This window comes from Lygodium microphyllum, chromosome 10 (assembly GCF_053477565.2).
Source record: "Lygodium microphyllum isolate KBCC chromosome 10, Lygodium_microphyllum_v1.1.10, whole genome shotgun sequence".
NCBI lineage: Eukaryota > Viridiplantae > Streptophyta > Polypodiopsida > Schizaeales > Lygodiaceae > Lygodium > Lygodium microphyllum.
The window spans coordinates 84,925,478-84,948,015 of record NC_141144.1 but is presented as its reverse complement, the minus strand read 5'-3'; the positions used below and the strand labels follow the sequence as shown (position 1 = coordinate 84,948,015).

The window sequence follows — 22,538 nt, the reverse complement described above, 5'->3', positions numbered from 1 at the left end:
GTGAGATGTAACTGGGGTTAGAGTAAATTTACGAGTTCAGGATCCGAGGAAATCATTGGATACCAAAGGCAAAAGTTGCTATAAGTTATACCGCACAAGTATTTCGCGGTATCTTGTGTTAGTTGTTGACCTAGGTCATTCATTTGGCAATAAGTATAGGTTTGTGACACTAGAGAAGTGGCTTTTAATGGTACTTAACACTAATCTGATGGTCAAAGATGGCACAGAGATCCTCGGCAATGGAAGTTGCCTAGCCAATTTAATTATTGGCTAGTTAGATTATTTTTCTAGGTACTGAAATAATTATTAGATTACTTTTCAATATTTAAATATTGAAAATTAAGAAATCATTTGGAAAGGTTACCACTTGTCAAAAATGCCTATGCAAGATTAAAATATGTCTTTAGAGGTTGGAGAGAGGCATTTTAGTACATCCGGCCTACGAGAGAGAGAGAGAGAGAGAGAGAGAGAGAGAGAGAGAGAGAGAGAGAGAGAGAGAGAGAGAGAGAGAGAGAGAGAGAGAGAGAGAAGATGCTGGTCTAATTTGCAACTATTGGAGGACCTTTTGAGGCAGCCAGGGGCAGGAGAAGATCAATCAACAGCAGGAAACAACATCTACAGACTGCTGAGAGAGGGCAGCAGTAGCAAATGATTGATTTTCTTGAGTTCTTCGCAAAGGTCTGGATTTTCTCATTCCTTGGCATTCTCTCTCATCTACCAGCCTTTCTACAACCTTGCTTTTCTCTGAAGGTTATAACATTGAGAGTAGCAGAGCTTGGGAAATTTCAGATTTCTCTGCTGTAAACCCTAACTTACAGGAGATAGGGGTTTCGCAGCAGCCTTGGAAAGTGTGCCAGAAATTGGAAGCTCCAAGACTTGGATTTAATAGAGCTGAAGCTGTTTTGAGTCAAATTCAAGTGGAGGGACCAATGAATCAATGAATTTGGGGCATTTTCCATCTCCATTAAAGCATGTGAAGGCCAATTGACTGTATGAATCAAGGGGCAAATCAGATTGAAGACTTGCTGGTCATTTTGGACCGTAAGGGGGAGTTGGAATACTAAAAGGGATTGGGAAGATTCCATTGTACATCAACTTCTTCTTCAATTAAGCTAAAGAAATATTGAAAGGGGTGCCAGTTTTGGGGCCAACAAGGTGTCCTTTGTCCAAGGTTGTTAGTTAATTTACATTTCTCAGTTTTGTAATAAATATTGCTGCTGTAACTAAGTTGTAAGGCTGATTTCACCAAAGGCAAGTTAAAGAGGCTTTAGGGCGTTGTCCTAGCTAGAGCAACAAGCGCACACACACACACATGCACACACAGAGAGAGAGAGAGAGAGAGAGAGAGAGAGAGAGAGAGAGAGAGAGAGAGAGAGAGAGAGAGAGAGAGAGAGAGAGAGAGAGAGAGAATGAAATGATATATTAATGTCCACCTGCTTAACTCATGCTCAAGGATGGAAGCATATAACTTAGCCAATGTATGCCCAACCATGATAGTCCGATAGTTACTGGGTAGAGTAGGGTCCCGTGACTTGAGGATAGGCACAATAGTGTTCGTTCTCCAGCTTTTTGGTAGGCCTTCACACATGGCTCTATTAAACATGTAAGCTAGGAATCCTGCCACCAAATCTCTAGCATGGATGAAGTGCTCGGCTACTAATCCATCACAATCTTGTGCCTTTCCTTTGCTAAGTTTGTTAATGGCCTCTTGGACCCTACTTTGTGTAAAGAAAGTGGTGGTCTCTGGACAAGGCTCAAGTGGGTCAGGAAGAGGTGGTTAACCCTCCACATTATAAAGACTAGCTGCATACTCCTCCTATACAGCGGTGGACGTAATAGGTGTGGTCGGGCAATGCTCTCTGAAAAGCCTCCAAGCTTCTCTAGAGTCGTGGCTCAAGAATAACTGATATAGGTCTCGCTCTAGCTGGGCCAAGAATGTTCTCTTTTTCCACCATGTGAGGCGTGTAAAGAGTATTTGTGCTTGTCTGTGGATAGCGGGCTCCAGTGCTCTCTCTCTTTGTAGCCATGCTCTAGTCTCACGACACTCATCATACCGGCTGTTCTGAGGCCTTACCCTGGTGGAGGCTCTTTGTGTGGGTCGTGAGTGTGGAAGGCTACACCTGTAGTGATGTGTAGGGCCTCACTAAACTGCTGAGTCAACTCTAGTAATGGAACGTTGGGGTCTGCATCATGTAACAATCGAAGGATCTTTGCCTCATAGATATCCTCTGTCTCTATGGAAAAGAGGTATCTCGAGTGTCGGTGAGCTACATGATGGGTCTGCGTGTCAGTGAATTGGAGGTCAATGGTGTCTGATAGGTAGGCATGATCCACTGCAACTCCGAGAAGGTGTGGGGATACTGAGAGGTCTTGGATGTGAGATATCAGCATCATTGGGGCAAGAACATAGTCTACTGTGTTGGCACCGTGTTAGTGAGGATAACATGTGAAGGCGCCAGATAGGGGGTTATCTAGCCATGCCATTGAGAATGGCCAACCTGTGTGCTGTGCCCATCTTCACAAGGTATCTCCCATATTCGGTGACTTCTCTCATAACTTGAGATGCCCTCTCCAGCTGTAGCTCTGACACATCCTGCTCTTGTAGCATCTCCTTAGATGCATCAAAGAAAGACACTTGATGGGAGGCTGTCCTGGCATTAAAGTCTCCTAGTAAGATAACCTCTCCCTCCTTCGAGAACTCCCAAATATCCTCATCCAAAGCCACATATGGTGATTGCCCCTTGGGTGGGGCGTATCGGGATGTCATAGGGGGAAAATAGCATATGGCAACATACAAAGTGCGTTCCTCACCATGCACTCTCACCCACACGTCTCTGGCCTGCTCATCTTTGCAGACTACCCGAATCATCCACTGTAGCTCCTCCCTGAATAACACTGCCACTCCTCTCGACCCGCGATTACTGTGGTCTGTGCGTGTCTCCTTCCTGCAAGGTGACTCCCACCTATAGCTTGTCACCTGTGGAAGCGTAGTATGTGGTCCCTGAGGTGTCTCTGAGTAGAACACCATATCTCTTCCTTTGAATGTCTCCTCAAAAGCTCCCACATCCAATCGGAGGGCTCCATTACAGTTCCAAATTGCCACTGCAAGGCTGGTCCCATAGGTCTCACACCGTCATTTGTGGCACCTCTCCATGACTACCACTCTCCCTCCTCTGTAGAAGGCGAGTTTTCCCTCCTCCCTACAAGACCCCTTATGCACTTTATGTGTGTCAAAAAGATAAGACACAATCAACATCTATTGCTAATGCTGCAACTTTGATGGGCTCTCGACAATCCTTTGCTTCAAAGGCCTTTGCTGATTGTTTGTGGGACCCACTTGCGCAACTTTCTTTTGATCCGCGTGGTAAAGAAATCACTCCTTTGGTATCGACGGGGCTGCTCCTAAACAAGGAAATGATCCCTCCACTTCCAAAGTGAAGCATGGGGACCTAAACTCTTTTGCAGTGTTGGCTGATTTTCTACACAAGGGCACCCTTGACATTTTGGCTGCAAAATTGTAGTTTAGGCAAAATTAGCCTTGACACTGAAATTGTTTGGTCGTGACATATGAGGCTTGCCACTTGGAATGTGCATGGCATTTCTTCACGTAGCAATCAATATGATATGCGGTGCATCCTCCATGACAATCAATGGGATATATTATGTGCTACCGAACATAAAAATCATATAATGAAGTTGGAAAAATCATGGATTGCCATGGCTTTTGGTTGTTTTTGAAGGGGAGAGAGTGTACAATGGAGTGCGAGATAGAGGCGCGAGCAGCAGAGTTGAGAGTTAGAGAGAGTAAACGCAGAGATAGGTGTACCAGATTGTCATGGTGCACAAAGAATGAAAGAATGTATTTATATGTTAGGGTACAATAAGGGCCCCTGTATGACTATATATAGGAGACGAAGGGACTTTACACCCAACAATCTCCCACTTAAAGGCCCGAAGTGGTACCTTTAAGTTAACCAACTCCCACTAAAACGAATGCAATGCTCATGCTTAGCCTTGGTAAGACACTTAGTGAGAACATCTGCAGGGTTATCTTGGGTTTTGACCTTAGTCAGTGTGACAAGACCATCATCCAAGACCTGTCGAATGAAGTGGTACCAAACATCTATGTGTTTGGTACGTGTATGAAACATGGTATTCTTAGCCAGATATAGGCTATCACAACCAAGCATTGGAGTATGTGAAGAAAGACCAAAATCCTTGACAAGACGGCCAAGCCAAATAGCTTCCTTAGAAGCTTCTGTGGCTGAAATATATTCAACTTCTGTAGTATTTAGTGCCACAATTTTCTGCAATCTTGAACACCAAGAGATAGCCCCACTAGACAAAGTAAAAACATACCCATTGATAGATTTCCTAGTGCCAAGATCTCCTGCCATGTCCAAATCACAAAATCCCTGTAACTCTAGTGTACCCTTTCCATAGCATATACACTTTTCTTGTGTATCTTTCAAGTATCTAAAGATACATTTCACTGCTTCCGAATGTGGTTTGCCAGGGTTAGACATGAATCTACTAACAACTCCCACTGCATGAGTAATGTCAAGACGAGTTGCAACCATGGCATACATCAAAGATCCACAAGCTGATGCATGAGGTATACCCTTCATGGCACTAGCAGTTGCATCCTTAGGGCAATCAGCTTTGCTAAGCTTTGTATGTGGCGGTAAAAGCACACCAAGAGGCTTAGCATCAACCATATTAAACCTGTCAAGTACTTTGTTGATGTACTTGTCCTGTGAGAGAAACAACAAACGCTAGCCTCTGTCTCTTTTAATGCGCATGCCCAAAATCTTCCATGGAGAAGGTTGAATTCAGCTACCTTTTAAGAGCATTCAAAGTACTCTTATGCTGTCCTGCAATCAGCATGTCATCCACATATAAAACAAGCACAATACGGCTTCCATCATCAACCTTTTTAGTGTATAAGTAGTGATATGCATGACTGCGTTTAAATCCATGGTGGCTGAGCATAAAGGTACCAATTTTTTTGTACCATTGTCTAAGGGCTTGTTTCAGCCCAAATAAGCTGCGTTTCAGCTTACAAACCAAATGCTCTTTCCTGGAATAGCACTCCTTCTGGCTGCTTAATGTACAGCTCTTTATCTAAGTCACCATGAAGAAAAGCAATCTTCACATCCATCTGATCCAACTCTAAATCCAAGGATGCAGTGACAGCAAATAAAACACGGAGCGTAGTCATCTTCACCACTGGTGAAAAGACCTCTTGGAAGTCTATGCCTTCCTTCTGTGTATAGCCCTTAGCAACCAGCCGTGCCTTGTACTTGGGCTTCCCATCAATACATTTCACTTTGTAAACCCATTTATTAGGAATAGCTTTCCTATCCTTGGGCAAAGGTACAAGCTCCCATGTGTTATTTGCATATAGAGACTTCATCTCTTCCTGCATAGCAAGCTCCCACTTTCTCTTGTTTTCACATAACTGTGCCTCTTTAAATGTCAAAGGCTCACCCTCATTAGTCAACAAAATGCAATCCAAAGATGGCTGAAACCTCTGTGGCTACCTTCTGACACGTGTAGACCTTCTTACCCAATGATCTGTATTATCAGGCAGTGGGCCTACATCTTGAGGAATGTGCACACCATCACCAGGTGGCTGATTTTCAGCATTTTCTTGCAGCTGTCATCTGTTTTCAGCATGTTCTTCTTGTTGTCCTGTTTCATTTTGTGCATCTATGTGCTGTCCATGATCTTCTAGCTGTAGCACAATAGGTTGTTGCTCATTTTCAGCATAAAAAGGGACCAAACTTTCAGCTAATGGCTGCTGAATGGCTGGCTGTTCATGCTGAAATTTGACCTTCTTTTTGTCAAGATCACCATGCGTAGCATTTTTTAGTAACTTTGCCTCATTAAATACTACGTCTCGGCTACGTACTATCTTCATGTCTTGAGGAAGCCAAACTCTATAACCCATCTCTCTCTCATCTCCATATCCCATAAAGATGCCCTTGATGGATTTCATGTCTAGTTTGGTCCTCTGTTCTACAGGTACATGCACAAAGGCATCACAACCAAAAACACACAAATGGTCATGAAGCAGGTTTGCTAGACCAAACCTCTTCAAGAATGCCATTTTCCAATGCACGATTGGGAGAGCGATTGCATACATGAACTGCAGTTTTAAGAGCCTCTCCCCAAAATTGCTGTGGGAGATCAGTTGTGGACATCATGCATTTGACTCTCTCACAAAGTATGCGATTATATCTTTCAGCCATGCCATTTGATGCAGGATTATAAGGGGCTGTCAACTCCCTCTTAATGCCATGCATCTCACAAAACTTGTTAAATTCATTTGAGACATACTCACCCCCATTATCTGCTATTATGGCTTTCAACTTAAGCCCTTTCTGTGTGGTAACAAAAGCACGAAACTTTTTAAAAGCATCCAACACTTCCTTTTTGCTCTTAAGTATATACACCCATGACTTTCTACTGAAATCATCAATGAAAGTAACAAAGTACCGTGCATCCCCATACGAATTAATAGGCATAGTGTATACATCAAAGTGTACTAAGTCAAGAGCATTAGACTTCTTAACGACACCAGAGTAATAAGGAGACTTCACATGTTTTCCATATAAGCAATCATCACAGAATTCGAGACCAGAGCCTTTTACATTAAATCTCCCTAAAGAGGAGAGAATATGCAAGCCTTTCTAGCTCATATGACCAAATCTTTTGTGCCAAAGCTCCATCTTTGAATGGACTTTAGCCAGAGCCAAGAACTTGCTAGGTAATGCTTTACAATGCAAGTAATATAAAGTCCCCCTTTTGGTGCCTTTAACAATCAGCATAGAGCCCTTATGGACCTTTCAAGATCCACCACCAAAGATAGTAAGATACCCTCTAGCATCAAGCTGCCCAACTGATAGTAGGCTTTTCTTTATGCCAGGTACAAATTTGACATCTTGCAAATTCAGCTCTTCGCCATTTTCAAGGGCCAAGTGAATGGTGCCAACACCCTCTATCTCACATGCATAGTTATTACCCACGTAAACCTTACCTAGGCAACCTGCAGTGTATTTAGAAAATGACTCCAAAGAGGGGGTAACATGAAAAGAGGCACTGCTGTCCACTATCCATAATTGTGACAGCCCATCATGAGCTGAAAGTAAAGCATCGGTTACATCCTTTTTGGTGATTGTGCAAATCACCTGTTGCTACCACAACGTTTACATCAGTGCATGAGGTTGCAACAAGTACCTCTTCAGTGTTAGGAAGCTCTTCAATAACCACACTAGATGCAACATTTGCCTCTGCAACTTCTTTTGAGGAAGAGTTGTCATCATCTTTCTTATCATCCTTCTTTTTCTTACCTTGCTGTTTCTTTCTTTCTTGCTCTTTCTTGAAGTACCGGCAATTGGGCTTTTTATGCCCTTTACGCCCACACTGATAGCATGTGACATCCTGTTGTTTGCCCTTGCTTTTGCTTTTGTTGTTGCCTTTACTGGCTGCATTACCCCTCTTTTTAGACTTGCTTCTTACATGGTAAGCTGAGCCATTGCTTTCACCACTAGACGTTCTTCTGATTTCTTCATTAAGGATTGAACCTCTAGCACCATCAAAAGTCAAAGCGGGTTTGTTGCCAAGTGACGCAACCAAAGATTCCCAGCTGTCAAGCAAAGTTTATCAATAAGAAAATAGCTTTCAATTTATCATTGAAAGTCGCCAAACCAGAGTCCTGCAACTGACTCACCATGAAACCGGCCTTCCTTCTCAGATAGGGTGGTTTAACCTGATTAAGCACTTAATTACAGCAATCAGCAAATGAACATAAATTGAAATGCTCACTTTACCTTCATAATCTTGGAAAGTGGATACCCTGTTGGCCCCAAAACTGACGCCCCTTTCGGTATTTCTTTAATTTCAATTGCTAATGGATAAATTACAAGCCGAGATTTCACGATCTCCTTGGCTGATCCAAAAGCCCCTTGCTGTTCCAAAAAATCAGCAAAGCATTCAGGCAAATTGCCCCTTGATTTTCACCCAGGACTTGCTCTAATGGAACCCCCAATTGGTCAAGTGCTGCCCCAAATTCAGAATAGATGGGCTGGTATCTGAAATCCTCACAATTCCACGAATTTCCGGTGCTGATTTCAGTGTACAATGCCTTTGACTGATGGCATGGGTCCCAAGGTGGCTGCTAAACCCTAATTATTGCTGTAATTTAGGGTTTACAGCAGTAAACTCTCTGTTGTCCACCAAATTTGGCTGTACTCTGCTACCAATGGCTGAGAATTACTGAGAATGCTTGAGCATAGACTGGAGGAGATGAGAGAATGGTGTAGAGAGAGAGAAAACAGTTGAAATGTATCTTTTGTTTTGTAGCTCTGATGACAAATCTGATGGCACTAACATCTTCAAAAGGGGGGTAAAACGAATGACTTTCAGCAGTATGACTGCAATTTCAGCATACATTAAATGCATACATCACTGCAAGGTAACTCCCACTTCAGTAATATCACCAAAAATACATTTGTAACAATCCAAGATCTGCAAATGATCACTAAGACTGCTGCAACATGAATAATCAGCAATACATCAATTCAATGGGAGCTGCCTAACATGTGTACTGCATACATATGTGCTCGTATCAACTTTTGATACACAACACACCAAGAAATCTCTACAATTTCTCCAAAATCGCACAAGTGGGAGATAAAAATGCTCAAATCACTCTACTTATGGCAACAAGATTGCTTCAGCAATATTCCCAAAGTGCATTTCACACATCAGCTTTGCCAAAATTTACAGATCTCAGCAAAAGCCCCAAAATTTCACTATCAAATCTGCCCCAATTGCATTAATACATGTTCATGAGAGCATAAACGGGCAAATTTAGCAAAATTTCACAAAATTTTGCAAAAGCTCCAAAATTTTCGGGTCCAAGTGTGCACGAATGTCAGCCAATTTGACTTAGCTGAACAAAATTTCACCAATACAGCAAAAGCCCCAATTTTATGGGTCCAATGTTGAGAAAGTTTACTCAAATGAGCAAGATTGAGCAAGGGCTTGCTTGCAAAAATTAATGAAAAATTGATGAAAATTGCTGAAAACGTGACGAAACACCAGCTGTTGACCAGCTGCCTGCCCTGCATGCTTGTCGCTTGACGAATTTGCTTGCGCCTGTCCTCGTGAGCTATTGCCTGCTGTTCGTGACTGCGCTTGTTGTTGCTGGTCTGCTGGAAGTGGTGAAAACTACTGCCCTGACCAAAATTAGCTGTCACCTGCAAAACTGAGCTTGCACGTGCTGTCACTTGGTTGGGAACTGTTGATTGTCTGTCCTGGCAAGACACGTGTGTCAAAACAGTGAGGACCTGACCTGTATTGGACCGCAAAGGCTGTGCATGACCTATCTGGTGACAGTTTGAGCAAAAACGAGCTTGAAGCACTGTCACTTGTCTCGCGCGTGCTCTCGCTTGACCAATAGAGATGACGACTTGCTGATTTCTTGCAAGTGAAGCATTGACGATATCTCGCACGGGCTCTGGGAAGCGCACACACCTTAGGTGCAGCTCTGATACTAGTTTGAAGGGGAGAGAGTGCGCAATGGAGTGCGAGATAGAGGCGCGAGCAGCAGAGTCGAGAGTTAGAGTGAGTGAATGCAAAGATAGGTGTACCAGGTTGGGATGGTACACAAAGAATGAAAGAATGTATTTATATGTTAGGGTACAATAAGGGTGTGTTCACACCCATATGACTATATACAGGGAGACGAAGGGACTTTACACCTGATGGTTTTATGCAGAGAGCTCAGCTCGGCACCATTCAAGTGTGCTTATGGTTGTGAATGCCATGTTCCAATTAATTCTTGTCAAGAACGACATTCATGACCGTTTTCTGGTTGTTGAAATTATATTCAAAGGGGAGGTACTATGGCTGGTAGCCTCTATGCACCCAATGACTCTGTCTCGATAGGATCTATGGGATCAGATGGCAGCTTGTTTGTCTCTCGGCAAACCGGGAATATATACTTCCTCTATACTTTGATCGTGATACCTCACAAAGTGTCTGTTTAGTTTGTTGTATCTGGTTTATGCTTGATGGCCAAGAGCCATCCCGCATCTTGTAATCTTGTACTCTTGTGCTTTTCGTGATTAATACAATTACCTACCACGCACGCACGCGCGCGCGCGCACACACACACACACAGAGCGTTGAAAGACTACAAAAGATGGAAGGCTGAATAATGAAGACAGATATATATCAAGGCTATGAAAGTATGATCAGCTGGAGCGTTCAATCTGCATACAAAGTTTGAATAACTGTGACCATTGGGTAGGATGGAATAAATAGCCTGAAATAATAATAAAATAATGCCAGGTTGGCCAGCTGCAAACTGGCCAACTGCACAAAATAAAGAATAAAATAGTCTGTAGGCTGCGAAATTGCTGCCCAGCCATGTGAAAACCTGTCTTACCTGCCTGGCATGCCTGGCCTGTTTGATAATGTTGAAAACATGCTGCTGACTGCAAAATACTGTCCAATCTCCCCTTGCGCTGCATGAATCTGCACTGAATGAAAGAATGTATTTATATGTTAGGGTACAATAAGGGTGTGTTCACACCTGTATGACTATATACACAGAGACACAGGGACTTTACACCCAACAGTTTTATGCAGGGAGCTCAGCTCGGCACTATTCAGATGTGCTTATGGTTGTGAATGCCATGTTCCAACTAATTCTTGTCAAGAACGGCATTAATGGCCGTTTTCTGGTTGTTGAAATTATATTCAAAGGGGAGGTACTATGGCTGGTAGCCTCTACGCACCCAATGACTCTGTCTCGATAGGATCTATGGGTTCGGATGGCAGCTTGTTTGTCTCTTGGCAGACCGGGAATATCTACTTCCCCTATACTTTGATCGCGATACCTCACAAAGTGTCTGTTTATTCTGTTGTATTTGATTTATGCTTGATGGCCAAGAGCCATCCTGCATCTTGTAATCTTGTACTCTTGTGCTTTTTGTGATTAATACAATTACCTGTTACACACGTGCGCGCACGCACGCACGCACACACACACACACACACACACACACACACACACACACACAGCGCTGAAGACTACAAAAGATGAAGGCTGAATAATGAAGACAGATATATATGAAGGCTATGAGAGTATGATCAGCCGGAGCGTTCTCAATCTGCACACAAAGTTTGAATAACTGTGACCACTGGGTAGGATGGAATAAATAGCCTGAAACAATAATAAAATAATGACAGGTTGGCCAGCTGCAAACTGGCCAACTGCACAAAAAAAGGAATAAAATAGTCTGTAGGCTGCAAAATTGCCGCCCAGCCATGTGAAAACCTGTCTTACCTGCCTGGCGTGCTTGACCTGTTCGATAATGTTGAAAACATGCTGGTGACTGCAAAATACTGTCCAATCTCCTCTTGCACTGTATGAATCTGCCCTGTCCTGACTGTGCCTATCCCGGAGATGACCAAATCTCTAATAGAATGAACACAGAGTGTGTATGGGAGACACAGAACCTAGAAAAATAGAAAATGAATGAAATGATGAATCTTGTACAATGATGATACAATGGAACCTCAAGGTTCCATGTCCTGGGAATGGTATTGAGGTGAATAGATTCAAGTCGATGATAGAGATCAAGGCTTGGTGATGATTGCACTGTCTTGGCTGATCAGGCAGCAACACCTATGGAAGGAGAATGCTTTGCTAGTACTTCTGTGGTGTCTTTACTGAAAGATCCTTCTCTTTAAGCTGATCAAGTATAATTCAATTATAGAATATCCTGCAAACCTTTTGAAGTTTCATGTAGGCAAAAATTTGGTGTAATGAGATGAAAGTGATGTTGTGGAAGTGTGCTATTGAGGAACCGACAAAATTGTGGCAACCTTTTAGCATAATTAAATCATGATATTTGAACTTTGTATATGCATCATTGTTTTTATTATATATGTCATGTATTAAAGAGAAACCGTAGTCCTACCATAAATCTAAAGCCCTTATGCTGTTATAAAAAATGATTGTTTCATGTATGGAATGCCATGCACTACAATTTGATGTACTTTCAACTATACACGACAAAGTCCACAAAAGAAGGGTGTTTTGTCTATTCCAAGCAAGATAACCATGAAATGTTTCACACCCAAATTGTTGTATTTCAGCAAGAAACGGTTCACCATTGGGTAGCGCCCAAGTGAAACACCACATGAAATGTCAAAATACCACATTCCAAAAAGATGTATTGAGCTGGTTTTTAAATAGAAATTGGGTTTTCTCCCTAGAGTGAAATGGGTATGCGAAAAATCGCATCTTGAAATGTTACATTAGTGAAATGTGTTTCACACTGTATGCCTCCCGAAACGTGTTTCATGGTTACCATGATTTCAAGCTAGGTGGTCGTTTTCTTTTCTTCTTGTTCTATCCTTATTCATTTGATGCTATTGTGGTAAATTCAAAATGGTTGTGTAACCCGCAGCCTTGCAGTGAAGACCTTTCTGCACGAGCTTCGGTTGTTATTATCAGGTGTTTTGGATAGATTGCTCTCTATGCCCTATGGGTGCTGATAGCTGTTGTCATAACTGTATCCATGTGTTGCATTGTCATAGCCCTTTGGTTCATCAGCATCTTCACTGGCTGTTTATAGAAGAAACTCGCTATCTATTGCTTACATCATTGTTCAATGTGAATGTGGGGCTGTCGATTGATGAGTGAAAGATATGTGAATACAAGAGGGGTGGTGTAGTGTGATACTTGATGCTTGTTTGCTCATGCGATCTTACTTCTTTCAACAGAATCTGCAAGGGAGGTGTGTGCACATCATGTTGTGACTGGCTTGCTGTTGGTGCAGGCCTTCCCAGTCACACTGTCTTTATTTCTTATATTTATGGTTTTTATGGATATTATGGATGCATGATTGCTGTAAATAATCCGTAAAATCAGCAACAACCATGCTTCATAGTAATGATGACTGGACGTTGCCCTGAGGAATACAAAACTTATTCTGAACCAACTGCAGCACATGGGTGCAACTATGGTCAAACATATGACAAGCTAAAACAGTTTATGCTTATTATGTTGCTTCAAAACTCTGGTTTAAATTTAAAAGCTAGAGAAGAAACATGATCCCACAATTGAACCAAGCTATTAAATGCTGTAGTGACTTGGAAATGTCAGGTGCCTCCTAAGGAAATTACTCAAATTAGAGAAGTACAGAATGATGGTGTGGCCTACCAACATGATATTACAAAGTGTCCCTACTCTTCAATGTAGTGCCTCCTACCTACCAGCCACAAATTGTGTAATGGTCCACACCTACGACAGATAGAGAAGCTACCTAGTTATATTGTGGTGATACGAAACCCTAGCTATAGTGATTCACTGTTTTTTGTTTGGGGAAAATTTTGGTGATAAAGAGTATAGATACTCATTACTTTACCTTTGTTTTATGTAGCGATTCTTGTAACAAAACCCTAACCTTATTTGCACAAAAAAAGTTGAGGATTTTTGTGGGCAAAAAGAAACGTCTATTTGATTTCAACCACCATTCAGGTATATCCTTGGAGTATGGTAGCCATCTTGTATCTTATTAGGTTATAAGGGGGACTCACATGTGTTGGCCTTTTTTCCGAAAATTTTAAATGGATCTTTATAGAAAATCGAGTCCTCCTTTTTCACAAGATGAAGCTTGCATGGACTGAGAGTTGAATGTATGTGCCCTCAAACTAGAAACAAGGCTTGAACACAACTCTATGAGCTGTCTTGAGCCTTAGAAGTGTCTTCCTCATTGTAATTCATCTTGAGCTGATGATAAGTTAAGGATATAGTCTGTTGTGAGGACTAACTTATCAGGAGCAAAGTGATAAAAGTCGATGCTTTCTGACTAGTAGCAGAGTTGCATGTTCACGAAAGTGATTGCAACTAGTCCATGGTCATGTGATTATTTGAATGGCCATTGCAACTTAGTGAATCTTTTCCTTTGTTTTTTAGATGACTCTGATGATGATGTTACAATAATTGAGTCCAAAGCTGGCCAGCACTTAACCGAACTTGCTGATAGCAACCTCCCACCAGTGGTATGGTCGGTATTATGCACACAACATTTTATGACCGGGCTACTTTTTGTCCACAGATTATCACTAACATGTGTAGAACTTTGCAGTCAAAATCTGAAAATCCCCCATGTGACAAGATTGACATAGAGGATGACAATGACTGGCTGCCACCACCCCCACCAAAAATTACAAGAAAATCCTTGGCACTTGAAGATCCAATAGTGGTCGAAATGAGGTGGTCTTCTCAACATGCTGTGCTTGCTTGAATTTGCAAAGAGTTGTGGCTGTGGTGGTCTTGTTGAGCACACATCTGATGCATGTCACTTGCAGACAGAAAAGAGAGGAGTTAAAGTTATTGACTGCTGCTTCAGAAGCATCTCTGAAAAAGCTAGAAGAGGACATGAAAGGGCATGGTCCAAGGCCAAATCTTGATACCTCAGAAGGTCCACAAGCACAAGAAGCTACTCGAAAGCGAGAAAAAGTGCAAGTTTCAATACAGAACAAAGATGGTGCTTGTAAAGCATTCAAACTATATATGGTATGCAGATTATGGTTTTTGTTCTTGGTTATATGAAAGATTTCAAACTTGCAACGAGGCCAGTAACTACATAGGATGTGAAATCAGACTAATGTATATCTGCGAAAGGTATCCACCTAAATGTTATTATGTTACTTCTTTGACTTAAATATGCCTCGGTAAGTCCTGTGACCCATTTCTTAAGCGGCTCCCCACTTGGCACCCCCAAGCAAGCCTCCTGGAAGATCTCATGTGAAGATTAGAAATTTGCTAGAACTCTCAAAGCTCTCACTTTGTACTCTCATGTTGATGGGCTTGTATGATTTTAAGCACTCAATTTGTGTCGTCTTTAAGTACATACTAATAACGGTAATCATGAATTATTTCCCAGATATGATGGGTGAAGTTAAATAAGCTCAGGTAGCTGAAAATTGATATGTTGGGGTTGCCTTGCGTGGCTATGTCATCTGATGTGGAAGGAGTCATGCAAAATTTATGGGGAGAAAAACACAAATTTTGAATGCTGAAAGACTTTGGGACTTTCTAAGAAATCAGTCGATATTTTTATTTGGACCTACAGGCAGAAGGCCAATTATGTTATGGTTAGCATTAAGTTGATTCAAATAATCAATGGAAGTTGCAAAAGTAGCTCCAGACAAAATCCCTTATCAGTTAAGTCCAGTCAAAGTGTTTACATGCAGCTGGGCAGGTTTAAAATCAGAGTGGGGAACAGACACAAATGTCTCCCTGCTGAACCATTGTAGCTATACCTTGTTCATCTCCTGCTATGTCTTGTTCTTGATGTCAGTTGATGAATCTAATCTTACACACATTATTGATCCAGTTGAGGCACATGAGTTTTTCAACCATGGTTAGCATTAAGTTGATTCAAATAATCAATGGAAGTTGCAAAAGTAGCTCTAGACAAAATCCCTTAGCAGTTAAGTCCAGTCAAAGTGTCTACATGCAGCTGGGGAGGTTTAAAATTAGAGTGGGGAACAGACACAAATGTCTCCCTGCTGAACCATTGTAGCTATACCTTGTTCATCTCCTGCTGTGTCTTGTTCTTGATGTCAGTAGGTGAATCTAATCTTACACACATTATTGATCCAGTTGAGGCACATGAGTTTTTCAACCATGTAGCTTGTTACGATAGTCAAGAGACATTTTCTAGATGAGATAGCTGATTGTGGATCTATTTATCTGGTATCTATTGGCAATTTGGGGTTTTTCTTGAAGAGCCTTTCACTGCTGATGATTTAAAAATTATCTCCAGAAGATATAACACAGAAGATACACAGATTAGCTAATAAAGCAAGGTCTTCTTCATGGGCTGTTGCGAAATGCAGGTTCTTTTGTGGCGTAGGCTTATGTGGATTCTTTCTTTTATTGGATGCAAGATTTATATGGTAAGGCTTTGTTTATAATTTGGTGATGTTTTACCCCCTTGAGAAGTAGAATGGCATCATATTTCATGGCATGAACAAATAATTTCAGTCATTGACATAGTTTGTCCTCGTGGATTTCCAATGGCATGGCAAATGGATTGGCAGATTTTGCATACACGGCCTTTGCATGAGACCACGACATCATATTCCACGGCGTGAACAAATAGTTCCAGACATTGACATAGTTTGTCCTCTTCATTATCCAACAGTGTGGAAACAGGATTGGCAGATTTTGCAAACCATCATGGCTTAATACACTCTTCTTACTGCTTCTAGTATGGCTTGACCTCAAGTGGCTTGAATTATTCATTTCACAATCAATCGAAATTTTATGGAAAGTGATTTTGGCAAGGAAAGTGTGATATTCCGACTTTATTTTCAATCTTCCCGACTTCTCACAAATTAGACTTGAAGTATCCTAAATCATTAAATAGAGAAACTCTCGAGCAAAATGGTTCGAGGTTCGTAACCCGACATTTTCCCGGATTGATAGGGACTGTAGCCATTCGTCACAGAAGTCACCACACAAATACAACTCACGGGACATAAGGCAAAAGTAACCAAACCCATTTAAAACTTAGCAAAGCAAGGCAAGTTTTAAAGCTTTAATTTTTAAAGTTTAAAAGCTTAAGAAAGTTAGAAGAAAAAGAAGGAAACGACGATGAGTAGGCCGCCGCCCCTCTCCCCCCCTCCCCCCCCCTCCCCCCCACCCTCCCCTTCTTTTTTAATGAAAAAAAAAAAACGGCACCTCATGTTTCCAAATTTGGAGATCCAGATTGCTGAAGAAAAAGCTTGAATTCTCCTCCTGTATTACAATAGATAACTCTAGCAATCTCCCCCTCTTCTTAGTTCAACGAGAGGTTGGGATTGAAGTAAGATCATCCGAGAGCCAAACGAATTAGCCATGACATCTCTGGTAGCCCCTCTTGACCTCAAAGATCAAATCGCCAACATTAGATTGCATCTTGAAAGCTTCTAGATTGTTGATTTGGCCAAGATACCCTCCATAACTACCTTTTTTTCTAAGAGCCGTTGGGGAGCAGCTTGAGTAAGAGAGGATAGGCTCTTCTTAGAAGTATAGAGCAAGAGGGAGTGGGGCAAGAGGAAGCGTGAGAACGGGAATTCTTGGCACGAAGACAAGGAGGATACTCCGCAAGCTCTTGAAATCGAATCCTCCATCCCTTCTACTCTACTTCCTTGTGGAACCAAGACTCTTATTAAATTTTCCTAAATTCCTAGTGATCTCTACCCCCCATCAATCGAATTGCAACGACCCGAAGCTCTCTTGCCAAAAATCCCCTCTAGGATCTCACGATTAAAGACCATGGCGCCGAAGAAGAAAGTTATGAAGGTTGCGAAGGCAGGAGCTGTCAATAATGCTGCAGACACAATTACTACAAATGGAATGACGAGTACTGGGATTACAAATGAAGCTGCGAATACCATCAACCAAGCACTCGTCATGGATTCCTAGGTACTATACTTTTAGAATAAAAAGTTACCAGGCCATCATTCCATGAATTGGCAACAAAAATTGCATTCGTAAAATAGGATTTTATTCATTTTTACATATAATCTTTTAAAGGAATTCTTAACCGAAAATTCCAAGGGGTAACTTGGGTTTGTACAAGATGAACCTAAGCAAGTACAAGGAAGGTTCCGTGTCCCTAAAATACTTAATATTTTTGATTTGTATTGATCTAACGAAACCTCTGATGGATAATCACGGACGCAAATTCTTGGTATATAAAAGACTTTGTGATGGAATTGTCGAAAGAATACTTTTCGTAATAAAACTAAACGAGATTTTTTAATCGTGGACAAGAACCCATGAAACTCCAAGGGAGTTATTCTCAAGAACATAATTCTTGTTTAGTTCAAACTAGATCTAGAAGAAAGGGAAATCCGAGAAGACTATTAGAAGGTATTGCCACTTACGCTAAGTTTTACCTTGATATTATTTTTGGAAAGAAAAGATTTGTCTTGAAAATAAATTTGTTAAAAGTTTGTGTTTGAAGCATTCGATTTAAGATGTTCGTGATTGTAAGTTAGGTACTAATCTTTTCTAAAATCATTCGGCTAAAAGATGGATGACCGAGTATAGATTGCCAATTGAGGCAGTATTCGGGTGAGCTCAGAATGCTGACTGAGGCAGTGTTCTTGATGGCGCTAGACCTCCCCAAGGCCAATGTAAATAAAACCTATTCCAAGGGATTTTCTTTTTTGTTTTGCGTTAGTGAGTATAGACCAATCATGACGTGAAAGGTCTTGTCGTAGGGAACTCTAGTCGGCAGGAGGAGGTGAGGATACTAGGGGGCTTTGGTCATAAACTTCTTAGGCTCTTACAAACTGCCAACTATCCTTGGAATTCCAAACAATATTCTCGAAATTCCAATACTAGTTTAGGAAATGAACTTGGAAAAAATAATACATTCGGGTTGACATCATTCTAGTTAGAACAAGAAACATTGTAAAAAATTATTTTTTCTTAAAGGAACCTATTAAGAAGGGATTGCTTTACTTTGTTTTTATGTCGTGAATTGAAGGCGTGCAACGAATTTGTATTAGGAGATAATTCAAAGAAGTTGTTTTTATATGTTGAAACTAAGGTGGTAGGTAATTAGGTAATTAAAAATACTCTCACTCGAGAAGCAGGAGGATGGATCCCCAATGGATCCAGACCTATGGTTTGGTGGTCTTGGTAAGCCGAGAGCTTTCCTAAGAAGGAATAAATATCACATTTTTGATGGACCATTAGAGATGAGAAAGCTCGACTTGCATCACTTTAGAACCATGGGCAGAAGGTGTTAGCGATTGTCATCCCCTGGCGGAGCAGGCAGCCACGTCACCAGGCCATGTCACCTGCCACGTGGCAGTTTGGTGCAGGTCGGACTGATTTGTACCAGTCGGCTGCATTTAATGCAGCCGACCTGCAGCCGACCTACCATATTTGATTGCATTATTCCTAGCTATTTATAGCCGGCAGTCAGCACATTATTCTACACTTGTGTTTGCAGATTTCAGGCTGGAGATTCATGCAGACTGCAGCGTACTCGGGGTGAACAACAGGTTGCATCGTCGAGGTGGAGACATGCAGTCCCGCGCAGTGCGCCCATGTATATATCTGCATATCTTTGTATACATCACACCTTATACAGCAGATCTTCATCTTCCACTGTCTCTGTCTCTGTCTCTCTCTCTCTCTCTCTCTCTCTCTCTCTCTCTTCTCTGTGTTCACTCTCTCTCTCTTAGTCTTGGTCCCACGCTTCCGCATCACTACACTTTGACATGGTATCAGAGCAGTGAAGAAGGGCTGACTGAGTGAAGAACCTGTCTGAAGAGGAGATTCCATCGCGACACAAGGCTGCGTTTCCAGCGTTCGAGGGCGAGCGGGAGGGCTGCGCATCGGAACAACGCTGAAGCGAGTGTGGGCGCGCGGGAAAGGAGTCCAGTTGGTGAATTTGCTGCTGTTCGCTGCTGTTTGAAGAGGAGGAAGGCTGTGTTTTCAGCTTTCAAGTGCAGGCTTTACTTTTTCATCGCCTCCGGCGGTTGAAGAAGGTTCGGGACGCGGAAGAAAGAGCCATAGTAGGCTGCGTTTCACAGTCAGAGGGGGCTGCTTTTGCGTTTGTGCAGGCATTACAGGTGAAGATGTCTACAGAGATTAACTTGGAGTTCCAAACGATCACGGATCGGAAGGTGCCTGTCTTACCGACTCTTCCCTCAGATCAAAAGCTCGATAGCGACAATTACCACATCTGGCGCGTGATGATGTTGGCCATCCTTGAGTCTTATGATTTGGCAGAGCTTGTATAAGAGGAGATCAACCGGCCCTCGGTGAGAGATGAGTCCAAACTCTCTTCCGAGGCTCGTGCGGAGTTGGCCAAGGCACAGTCTCACTGGGACAAACTGAATGCCCGGATTCGTTCTTTTCTTTTTCTGTCTTGTACTACAGCCGTGATAGCCCACATCGAGCACTTGACGGTGGCTCGGGAGATATGGCTGGAGCTTGACCAGATATATAACCGGATGACCCTTATGAAGAGGGTTTCTTTGGAGGTGCAAATGCGGACCTTGTCCGTGAACAAGTCTTCTTCGTTGCGGGAGCACATCAACAAGCTTAGACAGCTTTAGATGCAGGTTCAGAATGCGGGGAAGCCGATTTCCTCCGAAGACATGGTGATCACACTCTTGTCCCAGTTGCCGCCACGATTCGGTGCCTTCTACTCCGCTCTTATTGCTTCAGGACATGAGTCTACTCTTCGGTGGGAAGAGTTGGTTTCTATGGTCTTGGACCAAGAGGAACAACTGAAGGGACAGTATGTTTCCAAGTCGGAAGCCTTGACAGGTCAAGCCTCTCAAAAGAAGGGGAAGGACCAAAAGAAGAAGAAGGAGGACAACAAGTCAAAGAAGGACAAAGAAAAAGAATCCACATGCCATATTTGTGGTAAGACCGGCCATTGGAAGAAGGATTGCCTCGACAAAGACAAGAAGGACACTGACAAGAATGACTCCAAGGATTCCGGAGCGGTGGCTGCAGCCTCATCAGCTGCGTTTCTTCATCTAGCAGTCATTGAGGACTCTACACAGGAGGCTTCTGATGCTGCGATGACAGCCCCACAGGCTCGAGAGTGGATCGTAGACAGTGGTGCCTCCCGGCACATGACTCCTTTATCAGTTGGTGTTGCCCAGTTGCGACCTTCGCGTGGGCAGATTCTCATCGGAGATAGCTCTTCGATGTCTATTGCAGGACGGGGTGAGATGTAACTTATTCCAGATGGATGTGGTGGGACCCATAACTCCGAGGTGTTGCATGTAGTAGATAAAGGCATTTACCAGGAGTTTGCTAACACCAACACTCCTCAAGAAAATGGCATTCTTGAACGGAAGAACTGAAGTGTGATCGAGATGGCACACACTATGATGGAGCATCGACAGATACCTCAGTTTCTGTGGGCCGAGGTTGTGACTACTGTAGTTCACATCCTCAACCGATCCCCCACTTCGGCTGTTGATGGGATGACATCTTTTGAGGCTTACTTTGGGACTAAGCCCGATGTTTCTTATTTTAGGGTTTTTGGGTGTGATGCCTATGTTCACATTCCCAAGCCTCATCGTGATAAATTTGAAGCGGCTTCCCAAAGACAGGTGTTCGTTGGCTACAGCTCTTAGTCCTAAGGCTATCGTTTGTATGATCCCGTAAAGCGGGATGTGTACACCAGTCGAGATGTGCGGTTCGTGGAGGTTCCAGCTATAGCAGCGGGTGAGGAGCATCCCGTTCTTGGAGATCCAGGGGAGAGTTGGGCTCCCGAGACAGTTCCTTTGGAGCCAATGCCTTTTGATTCCGATTCTGTTTCCGATACAGAGTCTACTGTTCCACTGGTCACCCCCGAGGAGTTACCACCGATGGATATCCCAGAGTCTTCAGCTGATGGGGAGCGACGAGGAGAGGTCCGGCCTCCTCCTCGTTGGGCCCGTGACACACTCCGAGATTCAGGGATCGAGGGGGTCCCTGAGGAGTGGGGACCGCATGATGGTCCACGGCGGTCACGCAGGCACTAGGCACATTCTACAGAGCTTGTTTGCTCTAATTATTGTTTGATTACCCGTGTTATGCAGGATCGAGAGCCCACCTCCGTGAAGGAGGCTTTACAGTCCGCACCATGGAAGAAAGCTATGGAAGCCGAGTTGGAGGGTATTGAGAGGAATGGCACTTGGTACCTCCTGCCTCGCCCCTCTCATAAGAAGGTGATTGGTGTCAAATGGGTCTTCAAGACCAAGTACTTTAGCGATGGTTCTTTGGACAAGCACAAGGCTCGCCTTGTTGCTAAAGGTTTTGCATAGCGCCCCGGGATTGACTGTCATGATACTTTTGCCCCCATTGCTCGTATGGCGACTATTCGAGCTGTTCTTGCCTTGGCTGGCCATAGGAGATGACCTGTCTACCAGTTGGATGTGAAGTCGGCCTTCCTCAATGGTGATTTGAAGGAGAAGATCTATGTAAAGCAGCCTCCTGGCTTTGGATCTTCAGATGGGCAAGTCTACAGGTTAAAGAAGGCCTTGTATGGCCTCAAGCAAGCTCCGCGTGCATGGAACGAGAAGATTGACTCGTTCCTTTAGTCACAGTTGGGATATCGGCGTTCCCAGGCCGATCCGCAGCTTTATGTACACACTTCCGAGGCTGGTTGTGTGCTTTTTGTGTTGTATGTTGATGATTTGATTGTCACAGGTGATCATGCACAGAAGGTCAAAGAGACAAAGGCAGCTTTACATCAAACGTTTGAGATGACGGACTTGGGTCTACTCCACTTCTTCTTGGGCCATGAGATTTATCAGTCTCAGAGGGGGATTTTCATCTCTCAGCAGAGATATGTACAGGAGCTCTTGGTTTCTTTTGCAATGGAGGATTGTCGGCCCATTTCTACTCCTATGGATCCGAACTGGAAGGCCACTTCACATTTAGATTCTCCCTTGGCGGATGCTTCCCGCTACCGTCAGTTGATTGGATC

At 42.9% G+C, this 22,538-nt stretch overlaps 1 protein-coding gene and 1 pseudogene across 2 annotated transcripts in view; one reads left to right on the top strand and one right to left on the bottom strand.

The window, feature by feature from the left end:
• Nucleotides 1-22,538, top strand: part of LOC148030234 (Ubiquitin-like superfamily protein) — a 78,447-nt gene that overhangs the window by 36,135 nt on the left and 19,774 nt on the right. For both annotated transcript variants that reach the window (XM_087686504.1, XM_087686505.1), the window contains 3 exons: nt 14,003-14,088; nt 14,175-14,302; nt 14,398-14,605. In XM_087686504.1, the coding sequence (XP_087542630.1) occupies nt 14,003-14,088; nt 14,175-14,302; nt 14,398-14,605 (422 nt within the window). The remainder of the gene's footprint in view (nt 1-14,002; nt 14,089-14,174; nt 14,303-14,397; nt 14,606-22,538) is intronic.
• Nucleotides 2,071-3,028, bottom strand: LOC148030235 (uncharacterized; annotated as a pseudogene).